This window comes from Toxotes jaculatrix, chromosome 19 (assembly GCF_017976425.1).
Source record: "Toxotes jaculatrix isolate fToxJac2 chromosome 19, fToxJac2.pri, whole genome shotgun sequence".
NCBI lineage: Eukaryota > Metazoa > Chordata > Actinopteri > Toxotidae > Toxotes > Toxotes jaculatrix.
In genome coordinates, this window is record NC_054412.1 from 3,072,681 (window position 1) to 3,097,707 (window position 25,027).

Genomic DNA, 25,027 nt, shown 5'->3' on the forward strand with positions numbered 1-25,027 from the left:
AGGGAATCGAGGGGAAAGTGAGGTAGAGAAAGAGAAGAGATGGGAAAATTTGTTGATGAAGAGTTTAAGAAAGTGAGCAGCAAGAAAAGAAGGAAGGAGGAAAGGGATTTAATAATGAAAATGGAAAAGTAAGTGAGGCAGAGGAAGATAAGGAAGTACTTTAGCCACATTTTAAATCCTGTATATGGAAAGTTTCTGCTTATATACTACGACCAATCATAATACACAGACTAAAACAGAACTGATTCATCAGCACCAAGAAAAATCAGTTATTAACAGTTATTCACACAGAGGCAGTGGTTCAATATCATAAACTGGATCACTTTAAAGACCAACACATTTTTTTGTAACTGGTTTTTATAGATAATTAAACAACAGAAAATCAATAGAAATCCCAACAGATTTTTGGGACTTTTGTGACCAAACAAAATAAAGGGAAAGATTAGGGAAAATTCTTCATAATTATGTCCTGTATTATGGACAGGTGTCTAATATCTTGTATATGTCTCACAATTGTGTACCAAAAACTCTCCAACAGATAAAAGAGCTCAGACGAGCTTCATCATCCGCGAAGAGATGCCTGAACGTCCTGAAAGTTTTCTGGGAGAACAGATGTCCATTAACAACTCCGTTTGTGGAAGAAAACAAAAGTCTAAACTAATTTCTTAGTAAAATAAAACATGTGTTTCCACTGTTTTGTTAATTGCATGTGCTTTTTCCTAATTAAGTGATTAATTAAATTGTTCAGTTAGTTTCATCCAGATGTTGGTTTCATAACAAGAATTTAACAAACAACTTAACCAGAACAGCGTATTAGATTATTAGTAAAGAAAACTGACAAACACTTATTTACACAGTATTAGCATCAGGCATTAGCACTGCTGACTGGAGGGCTGCCACAACACACACACACACACACTCTGAGCACAGACCTGCTAACATTACACTGCTGGCAGCCGAACGTTTATCCTGGCAGAAAAAGCTGTTGTTGATGTGTAAGGATCCACATTTGGTGCCTGAGTGTTTGTGAGTGCAGCAGTGGGTTTGCCGGAAATATGGTTTTTCTCTCTTTGAGAAAACTGGTGCTGCTGTCAGCTTAACCAACAATTTAACAACACTGGTTGTGTCATGCGTGTGTTAAACTCATCAGTCTGGGGAACTTGGCTGTCAGCTGGGTTGGTTGCTGGCAGAGGAATCGGGACCAATAAATGACATCTGACGATCAGCAGCCTCGGTTCAGCTTTAACCACCAGTGTGACGACAATTCTCTAAACCTTCCCTAAGCCTGCTATGATTTTCAGTCTTGTATCCATTGTGCACAGAACAAATAATGTATGGTGCCATGTAAACTATGTATTCCCATTCCAGACTGTTGCATGTTTGATTTGGCATAGGTTTTACACTGCACGCCCTTCCTGGCGCAACCTGGGATCATGGGAGCTGGAGCTCAATCAGCAGCCAACCTGCTCTACCAGCTGAACCAAGAATCCCCAAGGACAGCAACAGGTAGGACATCTATTTTCAAAATGAAGAAAATGTTAAATATCAAAGGGGAAAACACAGCTGCTGTTTCCGTCAGCAGCCTTTGAGTTCACATCTCATTTTCATGATTAGACAAAGCCCCTAAATTCTCATTGTTGCCGACAAGAAAATTGCAGTTCACACTGAGTTTAACTCGTTTTTCTTTGTCAGTGGAATATTTCGATGCCGTTTTGCAAATTATAACTAGAGTCGATCAACAGAGAACATCTAAAATGATATTCATAGAAGGTTGACAGCAACATCTGTGGCATTTTAATTCTCCAATATGTAATGCCTCTGGGAGATGATTCATGGAACCAAAAGAGCCCTGAATATTCAAATGAACCTCACTCTGAGTTGGCGGACAGCAGCCTCACAGTCTCAGTGTCTGACACGGCACCCATGCTGGTTTTTATGGTAACACTTAAACAGCCCCAAATGCAAAACAAAAGTGTTACAGCTCATTAACGACGATCTTAGGGAGCGGACGGATGATAATGTTGTTGTTCACGGTGTATTTACTCGTGTGTCCACTAAATATAACAAGACGCCTCCTCTGTGTTTTTTCATCATGTACCTTTCATGGTACCACCGCACACGTTAGCGTGATCTTTCTATTGCTTCTACTGATTCATAAGCTGTGATTTTGTGTTGCATGTTCTGTTTTGTTTTTTTACTTTAACTGTGTCCCTGTGCTAATGGTTATGTCTTGTTAAATGCCAAAATAGTTTTTGAGTGTTTTGTTTTTTTCATCAAAATTTCTCTATTTTCTGTTCCTATAAATGTTAAAGTATTTATATTGAGTCCTCTCTGGGGTGTATTCCTACATTTTTCCAATCAAATATGATCAATATACAGTCCATATTTCAATATTTGGGGTAACTAGTTAACCCATGAATAAATTTGCTCTAGCCTGTGGGTTGTAGCAGCTTGCAGAGGAAAGATAATATTTCCAAAGAATTTGGTTAAGGTCTAATTTATTCCTTGTCCTTCGTCCTCTGAGGTGATAAGTCTTCTACAGCTCTGTATGCTGCTGTACTCGTTTATCCACATCCCCACTACTGAGCGACCCGATCAGATCTTTAGCTTTTGATTTACAATCACAATTAATCCTTGCCTACATGTTTCACCGTCTCATTTCAGAAGCTAAAGACGCTCCAACCTCAGGTTCTCTGTGACTTTAAAGAAGCACCATCGCACCTGATGGTTTCGGCCTGAGACGACTTTTTATTTTCACGTCTGAATCTCACTGTCCTCAGTCACTGAGCAGGTAAAAACACAAGCAGACGTGTGCTGAAACTCCGGCGGGAGGTTCTGTCACAGTATGAGAAAGTGACTTGTTAATAGCCACTAATCTCTTATTCACTGGTATATATCACTGGTCCTTTTGTGCTGTGGGTCAGTAAAAACCATACCTTTTATTCCTTTAATTAAACAGAGCATGTTAATTATTCCTAATCGCAGTGGATCCTATAATTACAAAGTGAGTGTTTCTGCATTCCCCTCCTCCTCCTCCTCCTCCTCCCTCTTCTCTGTGCTGTTTGTGTGAGGAGGCCTGGCTGTTCAATTTTCATTCCATTACTGAACAGTCAATACTTGTTACTTAGCTGGTGGGTGAATCCATAAAAGGGGGTGATACTGATGATAAATAAAAGCAAGGGATAAACACACAAAGGAAAGAAAGTCAGACTGTGGCCTTCAGGTTGATCCTGGTCTGATCCTGACCTCGACGACACCTTAAAGACCCGAGCTGGAGGAACTGAGGCGTTTGAAAGGGATGTAGCTTAAAAGTACGTCTGATATGTGTTGAGGTGCCAGACTGTCGAGTGATTTAAAGCCTAAGAGCAAAATGTTGATGCCTACACATACACGCAGCCAGCACAGGGACAGAGAGACCGCATTACACCTGTTTGTAATGTGGTCTCCCTCTCTGGTCTTAGTCAGGACTCGAGCTGCTGCGTTACGATGATGTTCAGTTTATTGAAAGTCTTCTTGGGCAGTAAAGAGCAGAGAGCATCACAGTAACTGAGCCTGTTAGAGATAAAAGCTTTTACTGTGTAACCTTCTCAGTACCTGACTGTGAAAAGTGCCTGCACTCAAGTTTCCAAACATACCAGAGGGAATTTTAATTATATTTTAAATGTTGGCTTTAAAATTCTAATCTAAGCAACTGCTAAAAGTACAGTTTTAGAGTGAAAGTCACTTTAAGAATAAAAAACTATTTATCAAACATCTTTCCAAAATATGAATTTACAACCTTCATGCATATTAATACAAATGTGACTTTAATGTGATTGAGAAACCACAATAATGATCTCCTCCACATCAGTTAATCTATTATTTATGTAATAAGGTTCCACATTTCACAGAACTTTATTATTGTGACAGCTAGCATGCTAGCATGCTAGCATATTAGATTAGCCAGTGACATTAGAATGCATCATGAATGTTTGTACCAAATTAAGCATCAATTTCCTTTTTCCATTTTCACACAGAACAAACTGAACAAATGTGATGACAGTAACCAGCAGCATAACCGCTGAGGAGGGATCTACACTTTTATCATATAATTTTAATAGAAGAGTCTGGCATTAAGGAAAACTTTACTGCCACTGATTTCTCTCAGAGCTTAAAGAAAAACTTTTAGCTGGTTATTTCAGGGTGGCAGATTAGATTTCCCAGGGCCGAATTTTTTTTTTTTATATGTAAAGTAAAATACCTCAGCTTGCACTTTTCATCAGCAGCAGGACCATCGCTGTCTTATGGTTTGCTTTTTTAACTTCTCATTAACTTCACCTGTTTTAATTTGTATTTTCTCATTTGTTTTGACTCAGGATTCACGCTCACTGCTGTTGAGAGTTACTCTTTCTAACTAATATTTCTTTTTATTTAGTTTTAATGTCGGATGAGACTGATTCATGGACTGTGTTCTCGACATTTGTACGTTTATTTGTATTAAAAATCACATTTCCAAAGTACACTTATCACAGTAAAAAAAAAAAACTCACTCTAAGCATGCAGGTAAAAGAAAGTAAGCAAGAGTCTGGGAAACAAGATAAGAAGAACAAAAGATGAAAAGAAAATCAACAGTCTGTCAATTGCTCCGTGCACACTCACCGCTTCTATTTGAAGTTTTTTGTAGCAGCAAATCCAGGAACTAAATTAGGTTATGTGATTGTGTGTGTGTGTGTGTGTGTGTGTGTGTGTGTGTGTGTGTGTGAGACGCAGGGATTTGTAACAACTTTATTACTGCCTGGCTATAACTGTCTGTGAAGTGTGAACAGATAATGCCATTGAATCTGAATGTACCTCCCATCCACCCCAACACATAAAGCACACATACACAAATCATCTCTCTAATGCCTCCACTCTGGATAATTGAGTTTTCTCTCCCTGCACTGCTGACAGAAATATAAACACCCCGCCAGCATAAAAGAGCCTGTGTAAAGCTTTTAACACTTTATTTCCCTGCTTAAAAACTAAAACTGTGACAGGAGACGGAACTCACTCTGAGCGAGCGACAGTAAAGGTCAGTTTTGTGGCTAAACTGAGCGAATGCGGACCAGCTACTGTTTGCGTTTCCGCCAGAGAAGAAACAAGTGGAGGAGGAGAGGAAGAAAACAGGGAGGAGCGTGTTCGTTACAGCAGTCAATTTAGCTTACAGGGAAATAACGAAGACTGCCAATTTCATAAGCGCTGCGTGACGCAGAGGTGATATTCCTTCTCCACACACACTCCGCGCTCTCATCCTTGCACACATTCGAACACGAGGAGTTGCGAAAAAAAAAAAAAAACCATCAGGACGCTGCTTTCTGACCTCCATTCTGCCAACAGCATTAATACAATTACAGCGTCCAAGTCAAAAAATGGATTTGGAATTGTGATGTGCAGCTGATCCAAATCGACCTTGATTGTGAAATGGAAGGATTAACGTTGAAGAACATTTTCTTGGCACCTTGAGGAGTGTGTATGCTGTGTTTGTGCATGCATATTTTGACATTACAAAGAGCAAAAACAGAGCTGTCAATATAGCTACTTGATATAGAAGCTGTCTGCTGTCAGTGAGAGTGAGTAATGATGGCGATGACTCACTGCCAGTCTAACCTTGACTCTGACAAGGCTCTACTGGATTAAAATGTCATGGATGGCTTCTCCTGAGGAGCCTCTCTAACTGGCAGAGAAGATGACAGAAATGCTAAAGCTCTTCATGTGTTTTTTTTAATCTATACGTTATTTGCGTGTAAATACAGAACAATCATTGTTTAGTTTTCATGAATGCGTATCTTAAAGTTATGAAGTTCATGGAGAATTCAGTGTGCTGAAAATGCAGGTTTTCCCTTTGATTACTTGCATGATACAAAATCATGATCAGAGAATTAAATTAGAGAATGATATGTTGAGGTAAATATTTTCCACTGAGGGACAAAAGGCAGTTTTTGTTAATAAATATAAATTCCAGGATACACATTGTTTTTGTTTTGCATCAAATCATTGTCTATAATGCTGATTTAGCCTGAGAGTCTGAGCCATGCACCACGACGTCTGCAGTGTCTCTGTCAGGCTCTATCACCTGTGCAGAGATTTCAGACGTCGTTGTCGCTGAACGCTGCCAAAGATACTGACACACAGGAGCACGACTTCCTGACAAGATGTACTCCGATTGCCCGAACCGATATACTGGCTGACACGATTCCAGATAAACTGGTATTGGCATATATGTTGACAGATGAATAACAAGAAACTGCTGTACAGAAAAGCCAAAGGTACAGCTCCACCACCCACCTTCAGGTCACGCTGCCTGGCGTGCTCCAGGTCCTGCATGGCGCAGCAGTGGGCCTCCTGCAGACGGTGCTGTCGCCTCTGGTGCTCCGTCTGCAGCTCGTCCAGCTGCATCCTCAGGTGCTCCCTCTCCTGGCTGAACTGGTGCTGCAGCTGCTGCAGCGACGACTGCGACTGGGACAACTGCATCTCCAGGCTCTGCTTCAACAAGGAGATCTGGGAGGAACAGACAAAAATCGCTGCTGTTGAATGGATGAGCCTTAGTGGAACAGTTGAACAAGTCAATGTGTCTACACCTTTGCATGCTGGAAGTAGAATAGTAGTAAGAAAGAAAGCAGGTAGGAGTATAGGGACGTTGTCTCTAGGGAGTAGCATCTTTATGCAGCAGAATAACAGAGAGGACAAAGGGGGAGGAGGGGGGGCAATCAATTAAACAAATATTGCCATATTAAGATGTTTGTTACTCTTAAAGCCTCCGGGAAAAGAGTTTTTACTTTTTGCAAACAAACTGTTCGCACTTCACTGCAGTCCATAATAAACTCTGGCTAATGCTGTAGTGCAGTGAACACACTACTGGGAGGAAGCAGTATGATGCACCAAATCAGTCTGTCTAGGCAACTTAAGATAATGATTATTTAGGCAAGTGTAGAGAGAAACAAGTACAACCTTGTACAATCTGCTTTGCTAATGCTGTATTTAACTGTGGTCGTGCCATTACACCAATTTTAAATGAGAAAACTGATTTTAAAATAAAAAATAAATATATATAAATAAAATATAGAGCTCAGCATTCATTATATGTGCAAACTATAAGGTGCTACCAAGAGATCAACCATCTGCTGTGTAAAGAGCCCAAACTCTTGCCCGGGATTATAACCTTGTCTGCTTTACAAACTGTTGGAGCAAAGTGAGAGGAAGCAAAGTGAAACTAATTCTTTAGCTCTGAGTGCAGGTGAGACCAGCTGGGCCAGAAATTCAAAACAATTTATTAACATTAAGCAAGTATATTGATAAACTCATCAGTTTCTGTAGCAGCTTGCAGGCGTCACGTATGGGATTAGAACATACTACAAATAGCCTCAATAGCTGTGTCCCAAATTTGGAAATTATATTATGACTAAGAGATGAGTCACACACTGTGTCGTATGGTTGGGCAGATTTATAAACAGAATTATCTGGTGGTATAGGCTATAATCTGATCCAAATATTACTAAGTTTACTGAAACTTAGTTAATGTAGGTTACTATAGTTTCTCTCAGTGTTGAGTGTGTGTGCAGCTGCCTGGTTAGTTCGAGGCATTACAACAAGCTGTAAACACAACAACCTTATTATCCAGAAGACACACAGCAACATTACGTTTGCATCCATCTGATAAACGTCCAATATTCACTCCAGCTTGGTTTTACTTCAGCTTAACTCTGGAGGGAAATTAAGCTGCTAACTGCTCCACTGTGTTCACCGGCTCGTCTCTAACTACAATCACACCAATATTTACGATGCTGACTTTTTGAGAACACACTGTGAGGCATCCTGTAGGCGAGAAAAAGTTCGGTCATATATTTTTTAAAAGTCCTATCAGCCCACGTATCACGGCATCACTGGCACTGACATCTGTTAGAATACTGGCCATTAGAAAAGACTCCGTCCCATCGTTTGACTTCCAAACAGTGTCCTCTCTGTTAGTGCGCGTCCGTCAACAGATCGACCGCTGCTATGATTAGAGCACATAAATATGGTTCAGCTGATTGTGAGGTGTGAAGCAGACGCAGTAATCACCGCATGGGAGCTGACGGACCGCAAGACAAAGTGGGCATGACGACGACCAGCAGCTGAAGCACACAGCATGCACAAATGAACATTAATAGAGCCATCGACTCTGTCTGTCTGTCCGTGCGATGACCGCAGGAGGGCTAAGTCATGCTGCATTAATATTACCGGGCGGTCATTAACAACAGAAGCCTGCCCCGGCGTGTCCACCACAGCACTGTATAATGAACGTGTGAGTGAGTTTGTGCACCAGAGTGAGGAAGAAATAAGTCAGTCTGGCGCAGACAGCAGGTCGTACAAGAGCAACACAAGCTTTGAAGAGAGGCACTTGCTCTTATTGCCTCTCTCATACTCTCTCCCCCCTCCCTATTGATTTTTTTTTTACTACTGGTATAATTATAGCTATTCAACTACAAGCTGCAGGCATCTGGTATTTTGTGTTCACAGAGATCTGCAGCACAAGTTGAAGATTAAAACCATCTTTAACCACTAAACGGAGAGAACCTCCACTTTCCTCTATTCCTCTACATTCAGGACTAGTGAGCATTTGTCTTTGTCTGTTCTTTTTCCAGTTTGAGTTTTAATCCTATATATTATTTTCTGTGTTCCTTTCCAGACTTTCTAATGGCTTTTCGCTCCCAAGCACCAAAATACACAAATAACACTTCAATATACAAGACAAGAAAGAAGGAAAGGCAAGCTGGGCTGCACCCGTTCGTTCAGAACGTACACGTGTTTACACACACACACCGGCATTAGTCGTACCTGTTCCAGCAGGTCCTCCACTTTCCTCTGCCAGCTCTCCCTGGCGTTGCTCAGCTCCTGCTCCTTGCTCTGCGCCAGCTGAGCCAGCACTGAGGCCTTGTCCTCCTCATGCTCCTCTCTCAGCTCCTCGCGTAGCTTCTTACACTCCTGCCTACAACACAACACAACAAGACACACACACACACACAGACACATTTTCATTTACGTTTCAGGTACTTGCCTAAATGCTGGGATTCAATGTCCTTCACTAAACCTGAAACAAGACCAGCATCAGTTCATACTGTGGAGTGCAAACTGTGCAAAAAGCCAAAAGCAAACATTCGACTTTACATTTGAATTATCAGTAACTAGAGCCAACATGAAAGAGAAACCATGTATGAGTGAAAAGACAGAGGATAACAACTACAGAGAGGGCTGAAATGAGCCAGAAAAACAAAACAATGAGCTGAAAGACCCTAAAAAGCTTCACAGAGCTCTTACAGAGATAAGAAATTAATCTAAAAGGTCTTGGCATTCTTTAGAAAAATAAGTAAATACAATTCTTCTAGGCACCACTTATACTCTGTGCATAGCATCTTATTATTATGGCTCACGAGCACATCAGCATTAACTAGTGAAAGAAGAGACTCAAACAAACTCTGCTGCAAAGGTAAAGGTGCTTCAGAGAGCTCAATATTCACTTTACGGGAACAATAAATAGTCCTTTATCGGAGCTGAACACTGCGTCTATTGAGACGCCATCACCCTTTAACACTGCTGCTAACAGCTTTTTGCATCGCTGTGCGTGTGTGTGCGTGTTGCCAATGTAATAGTTGTGTGGGAGTTGAAATGGCAGCTGTTAAATGAGGTATCCAGGCAAACACATTTTTTTGTCACTTTGAGAGCCACAAAGTGTCAGACTGAAGGCGGCCTCACACGTACACACACACACACAGGAAAACGCACACACACACACACAGCAGCGCAGTCGCACACCAGACAGTCACGTTCATCTTGCAGCACACTTGACACGTGTCATCATTCATGTCCTCGTTCAGTATAAAGCACGCAGTCACAGACGTCAATGCACGCATGCGTGCTCTCTCGTTCTCTCTCTCTCTCTCTCTCTCTCTCTCACACACACACACACACACACACACACACACACACACATACACACACACACACACACACGGGGGCCTTGAGCTTCAAAGAGCTCTGGTCTTCCTAATAAGTGTTGTTCTATAGCATCTGCTGGGCAGGAGGAGAGCTGAGGGCAGATGGAGACAGGTAAGGTAAAGACGAGATGAAGAAATGAAGAGAGAGCTGAGACAGCGAAGGAAGGATCCAGATAAAATGTGGGATAATTGGCTGGATCCTGGTGCCTGTGCTATGAGCTGTATGACAAACGTGCTCATTTAAGGTGTGAACTTGTGTGGATGATTATGAGTATGGACTTGAGTTTGCTGTATGTGTGTGCATTTTTCTAATAGTGTGTTTGTCAGTGTTACAAACCAATCACTGGCTTCCTCATCATCGAACGTGCGTCTTTCATGTCTCTGAACTGTACAAACACATGAAAACACAAATGAAATAACATTTTGTCTCCAGCTGTGATTTAAAGCACGTATTCACAGATTCCCTGTTGTAATGTTGTAATACTTCTAGCCTTTAAAAATAACTGCGTACAAAAACCCCTTCATTAAAAGCTACAGTCAGAGCTGCCTAATGCATGTGCACTTTTCAGAGCAGGAGGTATGGATTATAACCTTTCAGCCGGCTACATCACTGTTTTCAGCTTTTCTTTTTTTTGTCAAACTACTGTTTCCAAGGTCAATAATGCAAAGTGCCACATTCTCCCCAGCACACACACTGCTGTACACACACTGCTGCACACACTCTGCTGTAAACTTCAAACCGCCTGAAGACTCAGCTTGTGCCAGGCAGTAAAGTCAATGCTTCACATTGCTCGAGTAGCTCTCCTCGTGCATTTCAACATCCATTAGAAATAACTGCTTCCTCTGTTATCTCCCACTCATTAAACCTATGCTGGCTTTAACCTTCACAGCATGTGTCAGGCTTTTGTTGTTTGTAGCCGATTTTAGGATTAAATGTGTACCACTGAGCTTTGATGTTAACTCGTGGACATGTCTGTCCAGATTTGAGTGAGACTGACACAACAGGAGGACATCAAAATATGTCTTCAGACACGTTAGTGAGTCCGTGAGGCTGCACATTTCAGTCTGGACCAAAGTGGAGGTCCAACTGACCGTCACTGCCATTCCTAGAGAAACGTCGCCATCATGGCCAAGAGTCAGCATCTTTACCCATACATGGTCTGACTGGATAAAGGGACAAAAGGTTCGAGCCGCCGACATGTTCTATAAGATCGTCTGTATGACCGGGACACAGTAGCACGGTGCTGTCTCCGCTTTATTCTGCTGATCTGCTGAACCTCCTCTGTTCATTTGGTAATCCTGAGAGCTCTTTCCACGATTACGCTATCACAGAGAGAGCGTCTGTTTCCACTGTCAAACAGGGATTAAAGCCTGCCCCCCTTAATTCAGACGGCTCACTAACCACAGTGTACTCACCCCAACCACCAAATGAATAGATGTTCTCCGGAGAGTAAGGAGCTCTGTGCATAAAGACAAAGGAAGGTGAATGAGAGCTAATGAAGGGGAGACTGAGCAGAGGGGAAGAGAGACAAACAGACCAGAGTTCGGTGTGAGCTCTTGTCTGTTTGCACGCTTTTCTTTTGTTGCCATTCCTGCAGTTTGTGTCCCTCTGTTTTTAAGAGTCACTGTCATTGTGAGTCTGAGATTCTTTAGATATTTAACTGAATGGGCTGCATTCAGTTTGTCAGCACAGCAGACAGAAAATGAACACGGACATTCCCTAATCTGTCTGTGCAGCAGCCATTTTCACTCACTGATGTCACACCATCACTGATGTCGCTGCATGTAGTGCTGTTTCCTTTTGTGTTTGGTTTTTGTCACTTTTAATTATAAGGGAAATTTCCAGAAATTACCGTTGGATGTTATCGGTGTCTTAAAGCCATATTTCAGTAGTAGTATTAAGTATACAGCAGGTGAAATCAGCCAGACTCACACGATAAGTGAAGCAGGTCTCAGGCAGGCAGAAGCCTGTGTTCACAAATATTTTGGCTGAAAAAAAGAAACCCTTACACTTCTACGGAGGTATAAAAAAAAAAAAAAAAAAAACTGTCTGGAGAGCGGATGCTGACAGATTTAGGTTGTGATGATTCCCGAGATAAGAGAAGGATGCTCGAGGTTCCTAAACAGCTTCCTGGTATTTTAACATCAGTTCTTTCAAAATTTGACACAAGACCTGACACTTACTGGTCCTCTATTTTTGTTGAGCTCTTTAAAAATCTTTCCTTAATCCTGGAGAGGATCATCAGGCCTATTATACTCTCTATATAAAGTGTTTTTGTACAGTACAGACCTGGTCAGGGGTGATGTTTGTCTAAGATCAATGAAGGTGAAGGTTTACAGCTTCAGTCAGACGGCAGGGCTGATCTGAGGTTCTGTAATTATATCAAACACATGATCTGACATCTAACCAATTTGTATTTACCCTATTTTCTATGACTTCTAACAGGTGAAGAGGTGAACTGAACCTACATGTGGTGGAAATTCATTCTACATTCAACAAGTGAGGAACACGGTTGTTTCAGAAACCTGCAGCTCTTTCAGGCGAGTCATCATTATGCATATTTCAAATGATAAATGCTACCTGTTACAGCTACACATGGACCGATGGTACAGACATCCACTTTGAACTTGGTTCATCCAATCAAATAAATATTTAATATATCTAAACGCCACATTATGCACCTGTGATTGAAGAGATGTCTCTGCATGGATACTGCAAGGCATTCTGGGAAATGTAGGACACCACTACCCAAGCATGAAGTACGCTGAGGGAAATGTAAATGCACTAAAAAGTCAATCAAACAATCTTAAAATAAGTTCTGTAAAATTAGAAATAAAGAGATCTAACAGCATAATGTATCCACACATTCAGCACTGCCTGAGTCACTTCAGCATCACAAGGACAAAATCTTTTTAAAGTGCAAAAACTTTCTTTGGTTTTGACCATTACAATGCTGTTTAAAGCTGATATAAACTCTAATAGAGCCATTTGGCAGCTACCGACTTCACTGTGTGAAAAGTGCATCGGTTCACACCTCAAAACAGACAATTTCATTCTTGGGGGTTTTTGAATAATAACACTTCAAAGGTCCGTGAACGTTACCACAGGCTCTGAGCTGCCAGCTTTAACACTGGATTGAACTGAGAAGTTGCAGAGCACTCCAAGGATAATGCTCTGTCATGGTCAATACTGGGAGCTGGATGACTTGTGTGTGTGTGTGTGTGTGTGTGTGTGTATGCGCGTGTGTGAGTGTGTGTTCTAGTAAGTGTGGGAAACGAAAATAGGGAAAGAGAAAGACTTCAATTGCCCATCCACTCTTAATTTCATGCTGTCTGTTAAAAGACAAGACGAAGACTGTGGGTGATACCCGCCACCTCTCAAGTACTCTCATACACAAACACAAACACACACACACACACACACACACACACACACACACACACACACACACACACACACACACCTGAGTGTTTCAGTCCATTTGAGCTCCAGCTCCAAAGCCATCTTGTCCATCTTCAGTTTCTCTTCTTCTTTTGTGGTGATGAGTTTGGCTTCATGCTGACGCTTTTGGGTCTCCAGCTCTCCCTGACAGAGAGACAGACAGCCGGTCAGACCGACCTTGGTTTCGGTGGAAAGTGTTGGTGTGCCATCATAGTCTAAATGCGGTTCAGTTGGAGTTTTTTTCGCCCTGACAAGGATCCAGCTCTGTAGGCAACTCTGAAAACTTTTGGGGATTTTCTGTAGCGTGAAAAACGGTCAAAGCCTTTTGGAGTGATACTGCCATTGGCCAATTTAAATGTTGGCTATTGGCAATGGAAATCCAAAAACAATGTTAAAACGGTGTTGAAAGTCCTACTGATACAAGACACAGTGTGATTTAGACACAGGTTATAATCTGGATGACAGAATTAGTCCAAGCATGTGTGCTCTTATACTGCTATCTTTGGAGCAGTCTGAGTTTTTAGACCTTGGAAGTGAGGACATCTTGTCTGGTCCTCCGTCCTGGTTGAGGAATTAAAACCTGGTTTTAGGGTAGTTCAACTTGTGGTTTGAGGTTAAGCATGTCATTGTGAATGTATTGATCAGGAACAGGAGCTAAGGACAGAGTACAGATTAAACAAAAATATGTGTGTTTCTCCTTGTGCGAGTTTGTGCGTGCTGACCTGCAGTGCAGTCAGCAGGTTGCTGGTCTCTCTCAGCCGGGCCCTGGTAGCGTCCAGCTCCTCCAGCAGTTTGTCCTGCGCCTCCTTCAGTGTGGAGATCTGTCCCTCAGCTGAGCCGATGTCCTGCTCCCCCTGCTGCACCTCCCTCTGCAGCCGAGACACCTGCGGGGAAGACGGACAGACAGACAGACAGACAGACAGACAGACAGACAGACAGAGTTTCAGAGAGAATAAACTCTACCCACAACCTCTCCTCTGTTGCACTTCAGGCAGTATCTCACTGTGGCAGCAACCTTGAAACTGCATCAGCATTTTCTGCTCAGCGAGGTGGAATTTCCATCTAAAATGCGTTCAATAACAATTTCTATTTCTGATTTTTAAATGAGCCGGGGCCCATGTACTTTTTGCAAACGTGGCAACATAGTTAGTTCTGCAGTTCGTTAGATGTTCATTTGCCTCACCGTTAAAGGCACAGCACAAGTTAGAAAATGTGCACATGGAGTGAAAAACAACAAACACATTGTGTGTGCAGTGGGTTCATACACAGGAAACCAGTGATTATAGAGAAAAAAAATGAAAAGTTCATTTGTGACCAGGATGAACAATAACTGATTGAACCAGGGGACTGGACTGAAAAACCTTTGTTAATAGAGAATTCATTTTCTTTCTCTCTCTGTTTTGTTTTCCCAGCCATTTAATTCTGAGTGCCCTAACGAGCATGAACCTCTATTAAATATACTTTGAGTCATTTCGACCAAACTTTCAGGTTCATTCTTTCCCATTGAGCATTACACTACACCAGCATTACTAATGAATAAATAAGATGCCAGTGACTGCATTAAGCCAATTAGGTCCTCTGCCACATTTGGGCTTTTAAATAGCTTTAAATCTTGGGCTGACTTTGGGTTTAGACGGGTTATTTTCCACACACTGTAGGAAGTTATGTATATTTCAGTGTGTCCTTTATGTGAGATGGGAGCTACATACTCGTAAATGACCCTGGAGTTATTTTTCAGCTGGTAATGTGACTGGATACATCCTGTTTGCTTCATGCATCAAATGGTAAATACTGCTCATTATTCAAGTCAGACATTTTATTAAGGAGCTCGGGATTCAGACTCTGGCTTCTCTAACGTTTGGAGGTGACATTAACAACGAGAAGTTAAGAGTTGGGAACGATCACTCTCGCACTCTCTCTCTGTTTGCCGCCTCTCTTCTGGAGTTTTCAGTTATATAACATGATCTTTATCAGCAGACGATCAAAGGTCAAGGACAAACAAATATAACAAGCTGAAAGTTGTGGCTCTTTACCTCCTCATTGGCTGCAGTGAGTTTGGAGGTCAGCTCCTCCCTCAGCTCGTCCAGCTGCTGCCTGAGGAGCTTCTTGTGCTCCTCCAGTGAGAGGCGCTCCCTCTCAAACTGCTGCTCCAGCTCCTGTGGGAACCAATCAGAAAAAACAAATCGGTCGAAACAAGCGAGCACTAAAACATTTTGTTGGTGTTCATGGTGTTTTACATGCACAAAGATTCTCAGTCATCCAGGTAACAGCAAGTCTGAAAGAGACAAGTTTCATAATTCTGATAAAACTTTATTAGAACTGATGTGAACTTTATTAGAGTGGCAAAACGAGTCCATTTTCCATTGACCTACCACATTTTAAATATTATTTTGAATAACAAACATGACAAAATGAAGAACTTTGACCTCATTATTGTGTTAAACAAGTCAAATGAGGTCAAGTAATGCACAATTTGTGTTATGCCAAGTCATGTGGAACCAAAGCAAAGGGTGTAATATAATTTTTTCATAAATTTAGTTTTTGTGAGTCTTGCAAACCAAAGGTAAACATCTCTGGGAGCCTTCGAGCCACGCTAGCCTCTATGTGAAGCTGTGAAGTCTCGAGACAGGGACAGAAGACGGACATCAGCTCTGACAGCATCAACACAAATTCCTCACGCATTATTTCCTCAGTCATGGTGCAGATCCAGAGTCTCCTCTCCTCTTTGTTTGACATTACATTCACTGCATTCATCTGCGCAAATTTCTAAAAATACTTCAAACTATTTCATTGTCCTTGGCGGAGAGGAGAGAAAGAGCTCTTGCATTGTTACCATAATAAAGCTTATTATGCCTACTGATGAATGGGGAACGATTTCTGTTATAGTGCGCCATGATTGCTGCTTTCCAAGGACAATTAGAGCTGAGGGAAACTGCTGTAATGTCAAATGAAATTTGCCACCCTTATTCATTACACAGGAGGATGGAGTTTGTAAGGCTGTGAAAAACATTCACTGTATTGACTACCGTGACACAGTTTCATAAAAATGAATGGGACTTCACAGACATTGATCGGAATGGAAGAAAAATCACAGTAATTCATGTGTAATGCTTCATGACATCTTGTATTTCACCCGCTGCTCAGGGGGGGCAAAGAGCGAGGAAAGTTTCTCTGTTTGCAGATAATAACTGTTAAAACTGTTAGAAAACTGCTCCAACACTCACACGTCGGTCGGCTCCTGCTCTCCCTCCCTGCTGTCTCCCCGTGGCTGCTCGCATCAGGTTCAGTGTCCTGATGCAACCCGAAAAAAGCCACGAATGGGGCCTGTACCTGCCGATTCTCCACAATAAAAGCCCCACGCTACAGCATGGGCTCTGCGATCCACTGTTCGCCTGGAGCCTCCTCCTCCCACAGCAAACACTTTTCTCAAGACTCCCGTTCTAGATATAATTACCAGGTCAGTGTCGTACCTGCTGGGTTAACTTTTTGCTGTTGTGGGTGCAATCCCTACAGCCATGGGCCATAAAAGCAAAACAATGAGCTGAGAGAGACTGAGGAGCTGGGTGATAATTCTCTGTGGGTTTATCAGTCTGGGCAACACCCGGGCCATCACTCTGAACATTGTTAATGTCGTCGTTAAACCATTGCTAAAACTCAAATATCGATTAGTTCAATTTTAAACACTTTGTCCTACAATTTCTACAAGAAAGGAAGTAAAGTACAACAGAACTCTTGAAATGAAAAACTGGGCTCTCTATTTAACAGAGGTAAGCCAGGCATTTTTGTTTTGATCAGCAAACAAGGATCAATCATAAATACTGAAAACTGTAAGCTGCCAGATGTAAATGGTTGGAATCCATCAGTCTGATTCTATCACGGCCACGACACAGAGGGAATCTTCTCGTCATTGGTCAGTCACAATGTAGACAAAGCCAGACGGGGAGGAATGTAAACGTGACGCATCAGGATTCATGTCATACCTTGCTGCTCCATTTGGAGGGCGAGACCGACGCAGAGCCGACCCATTCATTTAAATTCCAAACCCAGCCCTCTCACAGACAACTCTCATTATAATTTAAAGTGAAGAAAGAATAGAGGTGATGAAAGAAAAGATGATTAACTAGACGTGATGAAACTTAGATCAGACAGAAGAATCTTGTGATGAAGAACAGAGGTATGAAGACTAATTTCTTCTCGTCTGTCTAACCCGTGATTTAGCAGAAAAGATATAAAACAGATCTCAGCAGCAGCAGTGAGTGAATGAGAAGTCAATGAACACTGCCACTCGCCCTCGCCCTCCTCCTCCCTGACAGTCTTTTCAATCAGGACATTTCTGCACCGACAGCGACAGCATAATCATGTGAGGCCATGGAAATCACACAGCGCCACAGAAGAGGAACTCTGCATATGGGATGCATCTCTAATAACTATGGGAACGCATAACGCTCTTCTCTTAATGTAGCTGTCAGCTCTGATCGGGCCTACTGTGGAATATCATTTAAAACAAGTCCTCATTATGCAACTTTGATGCAAGAGAATACTTGATCACTTGCTTTCACATGGGCGTGTGTGACTGGAATAAAGGCCTCAGCGGAGATTAGGCATCATCAGAAGGCTATTTCAGGCTGGAGGAACTTGTACGCCGCGGCTGGAGTCAAATTAGTGATAGGCTGTGGTTTGGAACAGCGAGACCTCGGGCTCATTAAACTGGTCCCAGGGTCCAGTTTGTAATTCTTGGGGGCAATTTCAGTGTCACATATCAGGTACAGAGTCGTCATGATACTGGAATGTGGGTATTCGGTGTTATCTGAATATCAGGCAGAAGAATTATCAGATAACTATATAGCAGTATATATATTCAACATACATGTAAAGGTACTCTGTGGGGTTTTGACCCCTAGTCGTGCTATGAAGGGATGTTTTTTTTACAAGACTGTTGCATTGAATATTAAAAATAAAATGCAGTGTACAGGGGTTTCTGTTCTGTACATCTATAGGATTTATCTTTTTGTGAAATCATTAAAGCCTTCTTCATTCTACATTTTTTTTAAGTCAGGATCAATAATGATATGAATCAGGTGTTTTCTTTGATCCTCGAGAGGAATTCACATTCACAGCTCATAAATCGATTCGGTTGAACTCGCTGTAGCTGAGGAAAACTCAGATGTTCTTCCCAAGAGCTAAAAAAGGTGACAGAGTAAAAATATATACCATAGAATATGCAGCAGACGAGCAGCGTAAAAGCGCCATCTAAGAAGCGGGTGTATACTGCATGTACGGGCTTAAGCCCTGTTAGGGCTGAAACACACTCTGTGCTAAGTAAGCAGCAGTGAAATATTTATGCTGGAAGTTTTAGAAACACACACGCTGGCTGCCAGAGCCACGTCCGTGCGCTAATGCTCACATCCGTCTCCTTCTCTATCACATCATTTTGTCCTAATTTTGATTACTTGACTCACTTTATAGTTTCCAGTTGAGGTTTTATGAGCAGTAAATGTCATCTGCTAACAAGTGGGGCTATGAATTTAAATCTAAGGGTCCTGCACCCTCTTAAATGTCAGAACTCAACACCTTCTCTAAGCCTTAATTTCCTGATTTTGGTGCTTAATACAGTTAATCACAGTCATCTAGACTTTCTAAAGAAGTGGGAAAAAAAATCAAAGTTTAACAGAGAAGTTAAAATTTCTCTATTATTTTTTTTTTGTACAACTTTTCATATTTCTAAGAAAATCGACACATTCTCTTTCTGTGTATCTCCATACTTTCCTCTTGTGTAGGTAGCGTGTTAATCTAATTAGCATTTCATTGTCTCCAACACAATGGCACACTAAAGCTGCTGTGTGGGTTTGTGTGTGCGAAACAGGAGGAGTAGCAGTTTTAGCATCGCACAAAAATAGCACATTAGAGCGTCAAACACACTCTTGTCACCCGTGTGACACACCAGGCAGGCTGCTCATACTCTCCACATGTGGCTCCCATCAGCCGCCACGTCTCTGAACTTTGTCTCCATGGAGAGTTTATTTTTATTTGTCTTTTTTGGATCTCTTTTGTAAGATTATGTCACCGACAGAAGCTCCCCCAGGTTACGCACATTTCAAGCCGCTCAGGTTGTGTGAGCTCAGAGGTGTCCTAGATGACACTCAAAGGTGACAAATATAAGTGTGCTCCCTCGTCAGTAGGTTGCATTTCCTCCTTTGAGTTTGCCAGCTTCTTAGTCACTGTTATAGCCCTCTTTGATGTATTTCAGTCTATAGACAAGCTCTGCAGAGATCTTTTTTTTTTTTTAATCTGAGCTTGTGTCACCTGTCACACCTACGTCTGACGCTGTATTAGTTTTAAACCTTTATTCAGGATGTTAAAGGTTCAGTCATACCCTCGGTTTGGAAGTCACCTCTGGTTATGCTCCTGCTGACACTGATCATGTTCCTTGAGGCAAAAAAAATAAAGAAAAGAACGTTCTCACTCTTCATCTTCAGGCCTCACACACACCATCTTGAGCTTGTTTCTTTGACACCTATCCTGCCGTTAAATTCCTCTAACTGCTGCTGCCACCATCGGCTTCTCTGACTCACGTCTTTCCTGCAGTGACGAGCTGGTCAGTATTAACAGTAACAGCTTGTCCGTTTTAGATATTATTGCTCTTTTCCCTGTAAAGATTAAAAAAAGATTAGAGCTCCGCCGCGGTTTTAATAAGCACATTGAGGCAGCCACAGGAAGCCACCAAGTACAAGCACAATGCTAAGGCACTCAACGCACTGCCCTACATTAGGAAGGAAAAATTGTACCTTTTCACTTCCCTAACTTTATCTGACAACTAGTTGCTAGTTATTTTAGAGATGAAGATTAACCACTGAACTTAACTGTGCCTAACAAACTCTGTATAAAGTAGTTTAAACTACAGATATACATTTATCAAACCAACATATTGTGTGTATGATATCATACCTTTCCAATTTCTGGTACATTCCCCATTTCAAACATTGATTAACCTCTTTTAAAGAAGCCTCCACTCACTGTTACATTTAAAGGTAAAATTACAAAGTCTAAGAGAAAGTAAATGTTGTCTGTAACTAATTAAGGGAATAAATGTATGACTTTGCCTCATTAATGCCACTGAAAATCTGCATAATAATCTCGTTTATTCTTCATGAGAGCGGCACAAAAATGTTAGATCTCCATTCTGTTGTCATACCAACGTTTACAGTCAAGGCTACAAACTTTTTTTTTTTTTACAGACAGAGAGGAAGTGTTTCAGAGGAAACAAAGATTAGGACACGCCAAATTAATTGAGTGCCAAACTCAGTATTCAGCGTTTCTTTCCATAATTTTATCCGTGTCAAAAAGAAAAGTTTTTGGAACAGTATTTCGACCTTTGTGAGACACAAAAAAATTTACATTTCAGAGTCTCAAGGCAAACAGAGTTTGTTTTCCCGCTTTCGTAGCAGATGGTGTAGCCAGTGAACAATGTAAAATTAGCTCAGAGGTTAGAGAGGCAGGTTTGTGTCTGGTTACTTGTTGAATTCCCTCACCCAGCTCAGCCAGTGTCTGTAAGGCTGCCTCCTCCCTGAGAAACTTTATTTCAGCAGCTTCCAACAGCAAACAGCGGAGAACTGTGGTCACGCTCTGTAAATTTACATACAGGTGGGATTTTCCTTCATAACCTGTATTTTTAATGTGGATACCAGCGCCAGTGTAAGGTTCAACATACCTCAACACATGCACAATATAAGCGTGATCGCTGGTATGGTGTTGATCAAACTAAAGCATATGCAGACACCACAGGATGTCCGTCATTCATCATCACCACTTGTTTATGAACAAATACATCAACAGACTGTGACAGGTCCAAATCTTTTGGCAGGCGGCAAATCCAGAACGCAGAGAGACCGAGGGAGTCGACAGCTTGTATTTTGACTGAGTCATCCCCAAATATCACCCTGTTAAATTTTATATTAGTTAATATCAGCACTCATTCCAACAACTTGCAGATTCGGAGTGGGTGAGTGGATTCTGGGAAAGAGAAACTGTGGAAGATACTGAAATTGTAAAGGTGTTTATCAAAACATCAATACATCACTTGTACCGATCCGAGCCCCAGTTTTCCTAAGAATGCCCTTCAGTGGAAAGTCAAGGTGTGGAGGTCAGGGTGATGGATGGATCCAACTTTCTCTTTCTGAGGTTCTGTGCCTGTGTGTGTGGTATTTTGTAAAGTCTTTTTTTATTTTGGGATCATGGTAGATGAAGTTTACTTGCCGACAGCCGACTGACTTCATTTATCAGACACAGAGAAAGAAAATGAAAATATTGAAGTATAATAATTGTAGTAAACATACTTTAACTTGTAGTGTCTATAAAGAGAGTAATCGTTTCACCAAGCTGCAGAAAACAAGTGTCCCAGGAACATTGTCTTTATGGCTCGAGATGAGCCCCGAGCTCAGTGATGCAGGATCAATTAAAACATACAGCTGTTCATTCCCCCCCGGCTTTGAGCAATAAACACGGATCACACAAGGAGCAGCAGAAATCTGAAAATGAATTTGTGTGTTTTTGTTCATTGTGTGTGTGACAGCTAATGCACCTGTCAAACTCAAACGTATTCGTTTCTCATTTCCAGCCACAGATTCTTTTGTTTTCATCGACGCAGGAAAAACATATTTTTCTGACTGCATGTGCGTCAGATGTTTCCGGAAAAGGTAGGATTCATAATCATCAGCAGCAGCTGCACCTGCAGCAGCTGTGGTCAGGGACAGCCTCCGTCACATCACAGATGGGCATCATTGATTTTTATGATATAAAGGGCCAACATCAGCTCTGTATATTGGTCTAACCTTGTGTGGTTGAGTATGTGTTGGTGTGTGTGTGTGTGTGTGTACTCACAGATAGCAGGCGATTCTTGTCCTTCTCTGCGTTGTTCAGAGCGTTTTCCAGAGTCAGTCTGTGCTTCTTGGCGACTTCCTCCAGAGCTCGAGCCTGGCTCTCCTTCATCTGGCTGGCCTCCTCCTCGTAGCGAGCTCGCACACTGTTCATATCCTTCTCGTGGGACACCTTCTCCTCATTCAGGGTCTGACAAACACAGGAAATAAATATGCATGCACACGCGTTTAAAATACGCTCAGAGGTGAGTGTAATGACAGACGAGCCACACACACACACACACACACACACACACAGAGCTTCAGCTGACATTCACACCATATGCTGTATTATTCAGCCATATTGCCAGTGTTTACTGAGACACAGCCAAGGAATCAATTCTGTACTCTGTCTGTCTGTATCTGAGTTTTTGTCTCTCCGGTCCAACCTTTCTCACCACTTCACACTCAGATTTGTTTTTCGTACAGCATTGCAATCCAGTCTCTGAGGACAGCTGACTCTAGAGTACACTCCATCTGGGATTATTGATAATGGGGCTATTGATTATGGAGCTATGAAGCCTATAATCAGTCTGCAACACAACCCTACTGTCGTTATGACTCTAAATGCTGCTGGTGTTTGTCAGCTGCCGTCTTCAGAATCAGGAGAGACAGATGCAGTTAAGTGACCTTTTGCTAAGCCCCGGCCCTCGAGCTGATGACAGCGGCAGATTTATTGCTTCAGATTCTTAGTTGTGTTTGAAACAATGGTTTTCAGTTGGTTCTTTCACACAGAAAGAAACAAAGCAGCTGGGCAACCATCGGCTCTTCCATCTGAAATGGCACTGGATGATGTGATTAGCTGTAGATAGATATTATTAGAAAGATGTTATTAAATGTTTACAGAGGACAGAGGACAGGACAGAGACATTAGCCTGAACTATGACATACTAGCAAGCTGTTAAATAATGAGTTGCTACTAACTGGTTTTAGATAAGAGGTGTGGCTGAGCTACACAGCTGGCAGCCATGCATTAACACAACCTTCCATCACTGACAACACGCTTAAAAAGACAACATACCTGACCTAAAACAAGCACAGTTTAAATTCTATTTAGACTTTACCAGTCACATTAGAACCGTTGGGTATCTGGCAGATTATCAGACGCTGGCAATAACATGAAAAAACTTTAATATGCCACCAGGGATGCAGCCATATTAGTATGCAATTACTGCTCGAATCCAAGGCCTGTTTTGGAAATCCACCAAGAACTGTCCATCAAACTGGTCATACTGAGCAAGACCGCTGTGATATGATATGGCCAAACAAACCCGAGGGGAAAACATCTCCACAGCGTGGCATGAACAACAGGGCTTGAAAACATCCTGGGAGGTTAATTTCTCCTTTTGCGACAAGAGGACAAGGAAGAAGAGGCAAGGACCCACAGAGAAACAGTAAATGAGGAAAAGATGGCGGTAATAAGAGAAGAGGAAAAAGAAAACCAAGCCTCACATTAATGTAACGACTTTTACATAACTTTCTATAATTAAGTCTGACCACCAATATTATCTGAAGTGTTCTTTGTTTTCTAGTCTGCTAATGTTGATTATTTTCAAGGACAATTGAGCCAAAAATCACTACTAAGAGCAGAAAAGTTGGAAAACACATTCAAAGTTCAATATCACCAGTTTTTTTTTTTTTTTTTAATGTAAAACTTTTTGGTTAGAAATCCCGATCTGCAGTACTTTCACCAACAGCCTGATTATGTGAATAATCCTTCTAGAGCAAAAATCAGTCGTCGCTATGAGACGTTGCTACAGCCGAAACAGAAAGGTGCAGGAAAGTTTAAGTGGTGTGAGATCTTCCATTATCCTCAGGAAGACATTCAGATTCACAGCAGCCTCGCTCAGTGGGAGAACTCTCCCAGCTCCCAGAGGATTACGCCGCACAAATGTCAGAGATAGATGAGAAAACACACATGAAGCAGCAACACTTGACATTTACCGTCGGCTGTGGTTGGTCTGCTGACTGCGCTGTTCCTTAAATCATCTGACCTTTAAGCTTCTTGGTTTTTAAAAAGAGGAGCAGCGTTTTTTTTTTTCTCAGAGTCTGTAAATGCGGTGATCGACAGGTTTGACTCTTTCAACAGTTTGATAATTACAGGTACGTTTTTTCTGCCTTTTGCCCACTCGGCATTTTAAACTTTGCTGCATACATAAGATTTATTTTCTTCTTCATCTGGAGGAAGTTTTTTTTTTTTTTTTTTGCAGAAGAATGAAAGTAACTTGAGGTTTAGAAAGGTAAAGAAAGACAGGAAGACAGAAGAAGAGGGGAAGTATTTTTTGCATTCTGCTCAGCTATATGCTCATGCCTAAACATTTTGTGATCTGTATGAAGAACACCCTGAAATATATTAATAATTCCTGTCAAATACTCTTTCACATCTATAGAGACTGGCTTTGGGCAAAACCTCACAAGAGTACACTGGGGGGATTAACGGCTCTGTAAAGTCACAGACAATTCTGTGTCGCAGAACTAAAATAAATAAGAGAAAAAAAAAAAAGAAATTCCAAATCGAATCAAAGAAATAAATCGGTTTTCTTCTCAGTTTTGGACAAGTAAGTATGAGAATTGCTTTAGAGACCAAACAAATGGTCTTTTACTTTTGGGCTTTTCTCTCCACAAGGCGGAACTGTGGGGATTACTCAGGAGTTTTGGGGGAAAAATGATGATAGCATTGGCTG

General features: G+C 41.7%; 1 protein-coding gene across 1 annotated transcript in view; it reads right to left on the reverse strand.

Annotated features, from left to right (window-relative positions):
• fam184ab (family with sequence similarity 184 member Ab) overlaps nucleotides 1–25,027 on the reverse strand; it is a 56,834-nt gene that overhangs the window by 22,200 nt on the left and 9,607 nt on the right. Inside the window, exons 8-13 of the mRNA XM_041064562.1 lie at nucleotides 22,309–22,494; nucleotides 15,465–15,587; nucleotides 14,154–14,315; nucleotides 13,454–13,575; nucleotides 8,833–8,983; nucleotides 6,304–6,516 (exon numbers count right to left, since the gene is read on the reverse strand). Coding sequence (XP_040920496.1) covers nucleotides 6,304–6,516; nucleotides 8,833–8,983; nucleotides 13,454–13,575; nucleotides 14,154–14,315; nucleotides 15,465–15,587; nucleotides 22,309–22,494 — 957 coding nt within the window. The remainder of the gene's footprint in view (nucleotides 1–6,303; nucleotides 6,517–8,832; nucleotides 8,984–13,453; nucleotides 13,576–14,153; nucleotides 14,316–15,464; nucleotides 15,588–22,308; nucleotides 22,495–25,027) is intronic.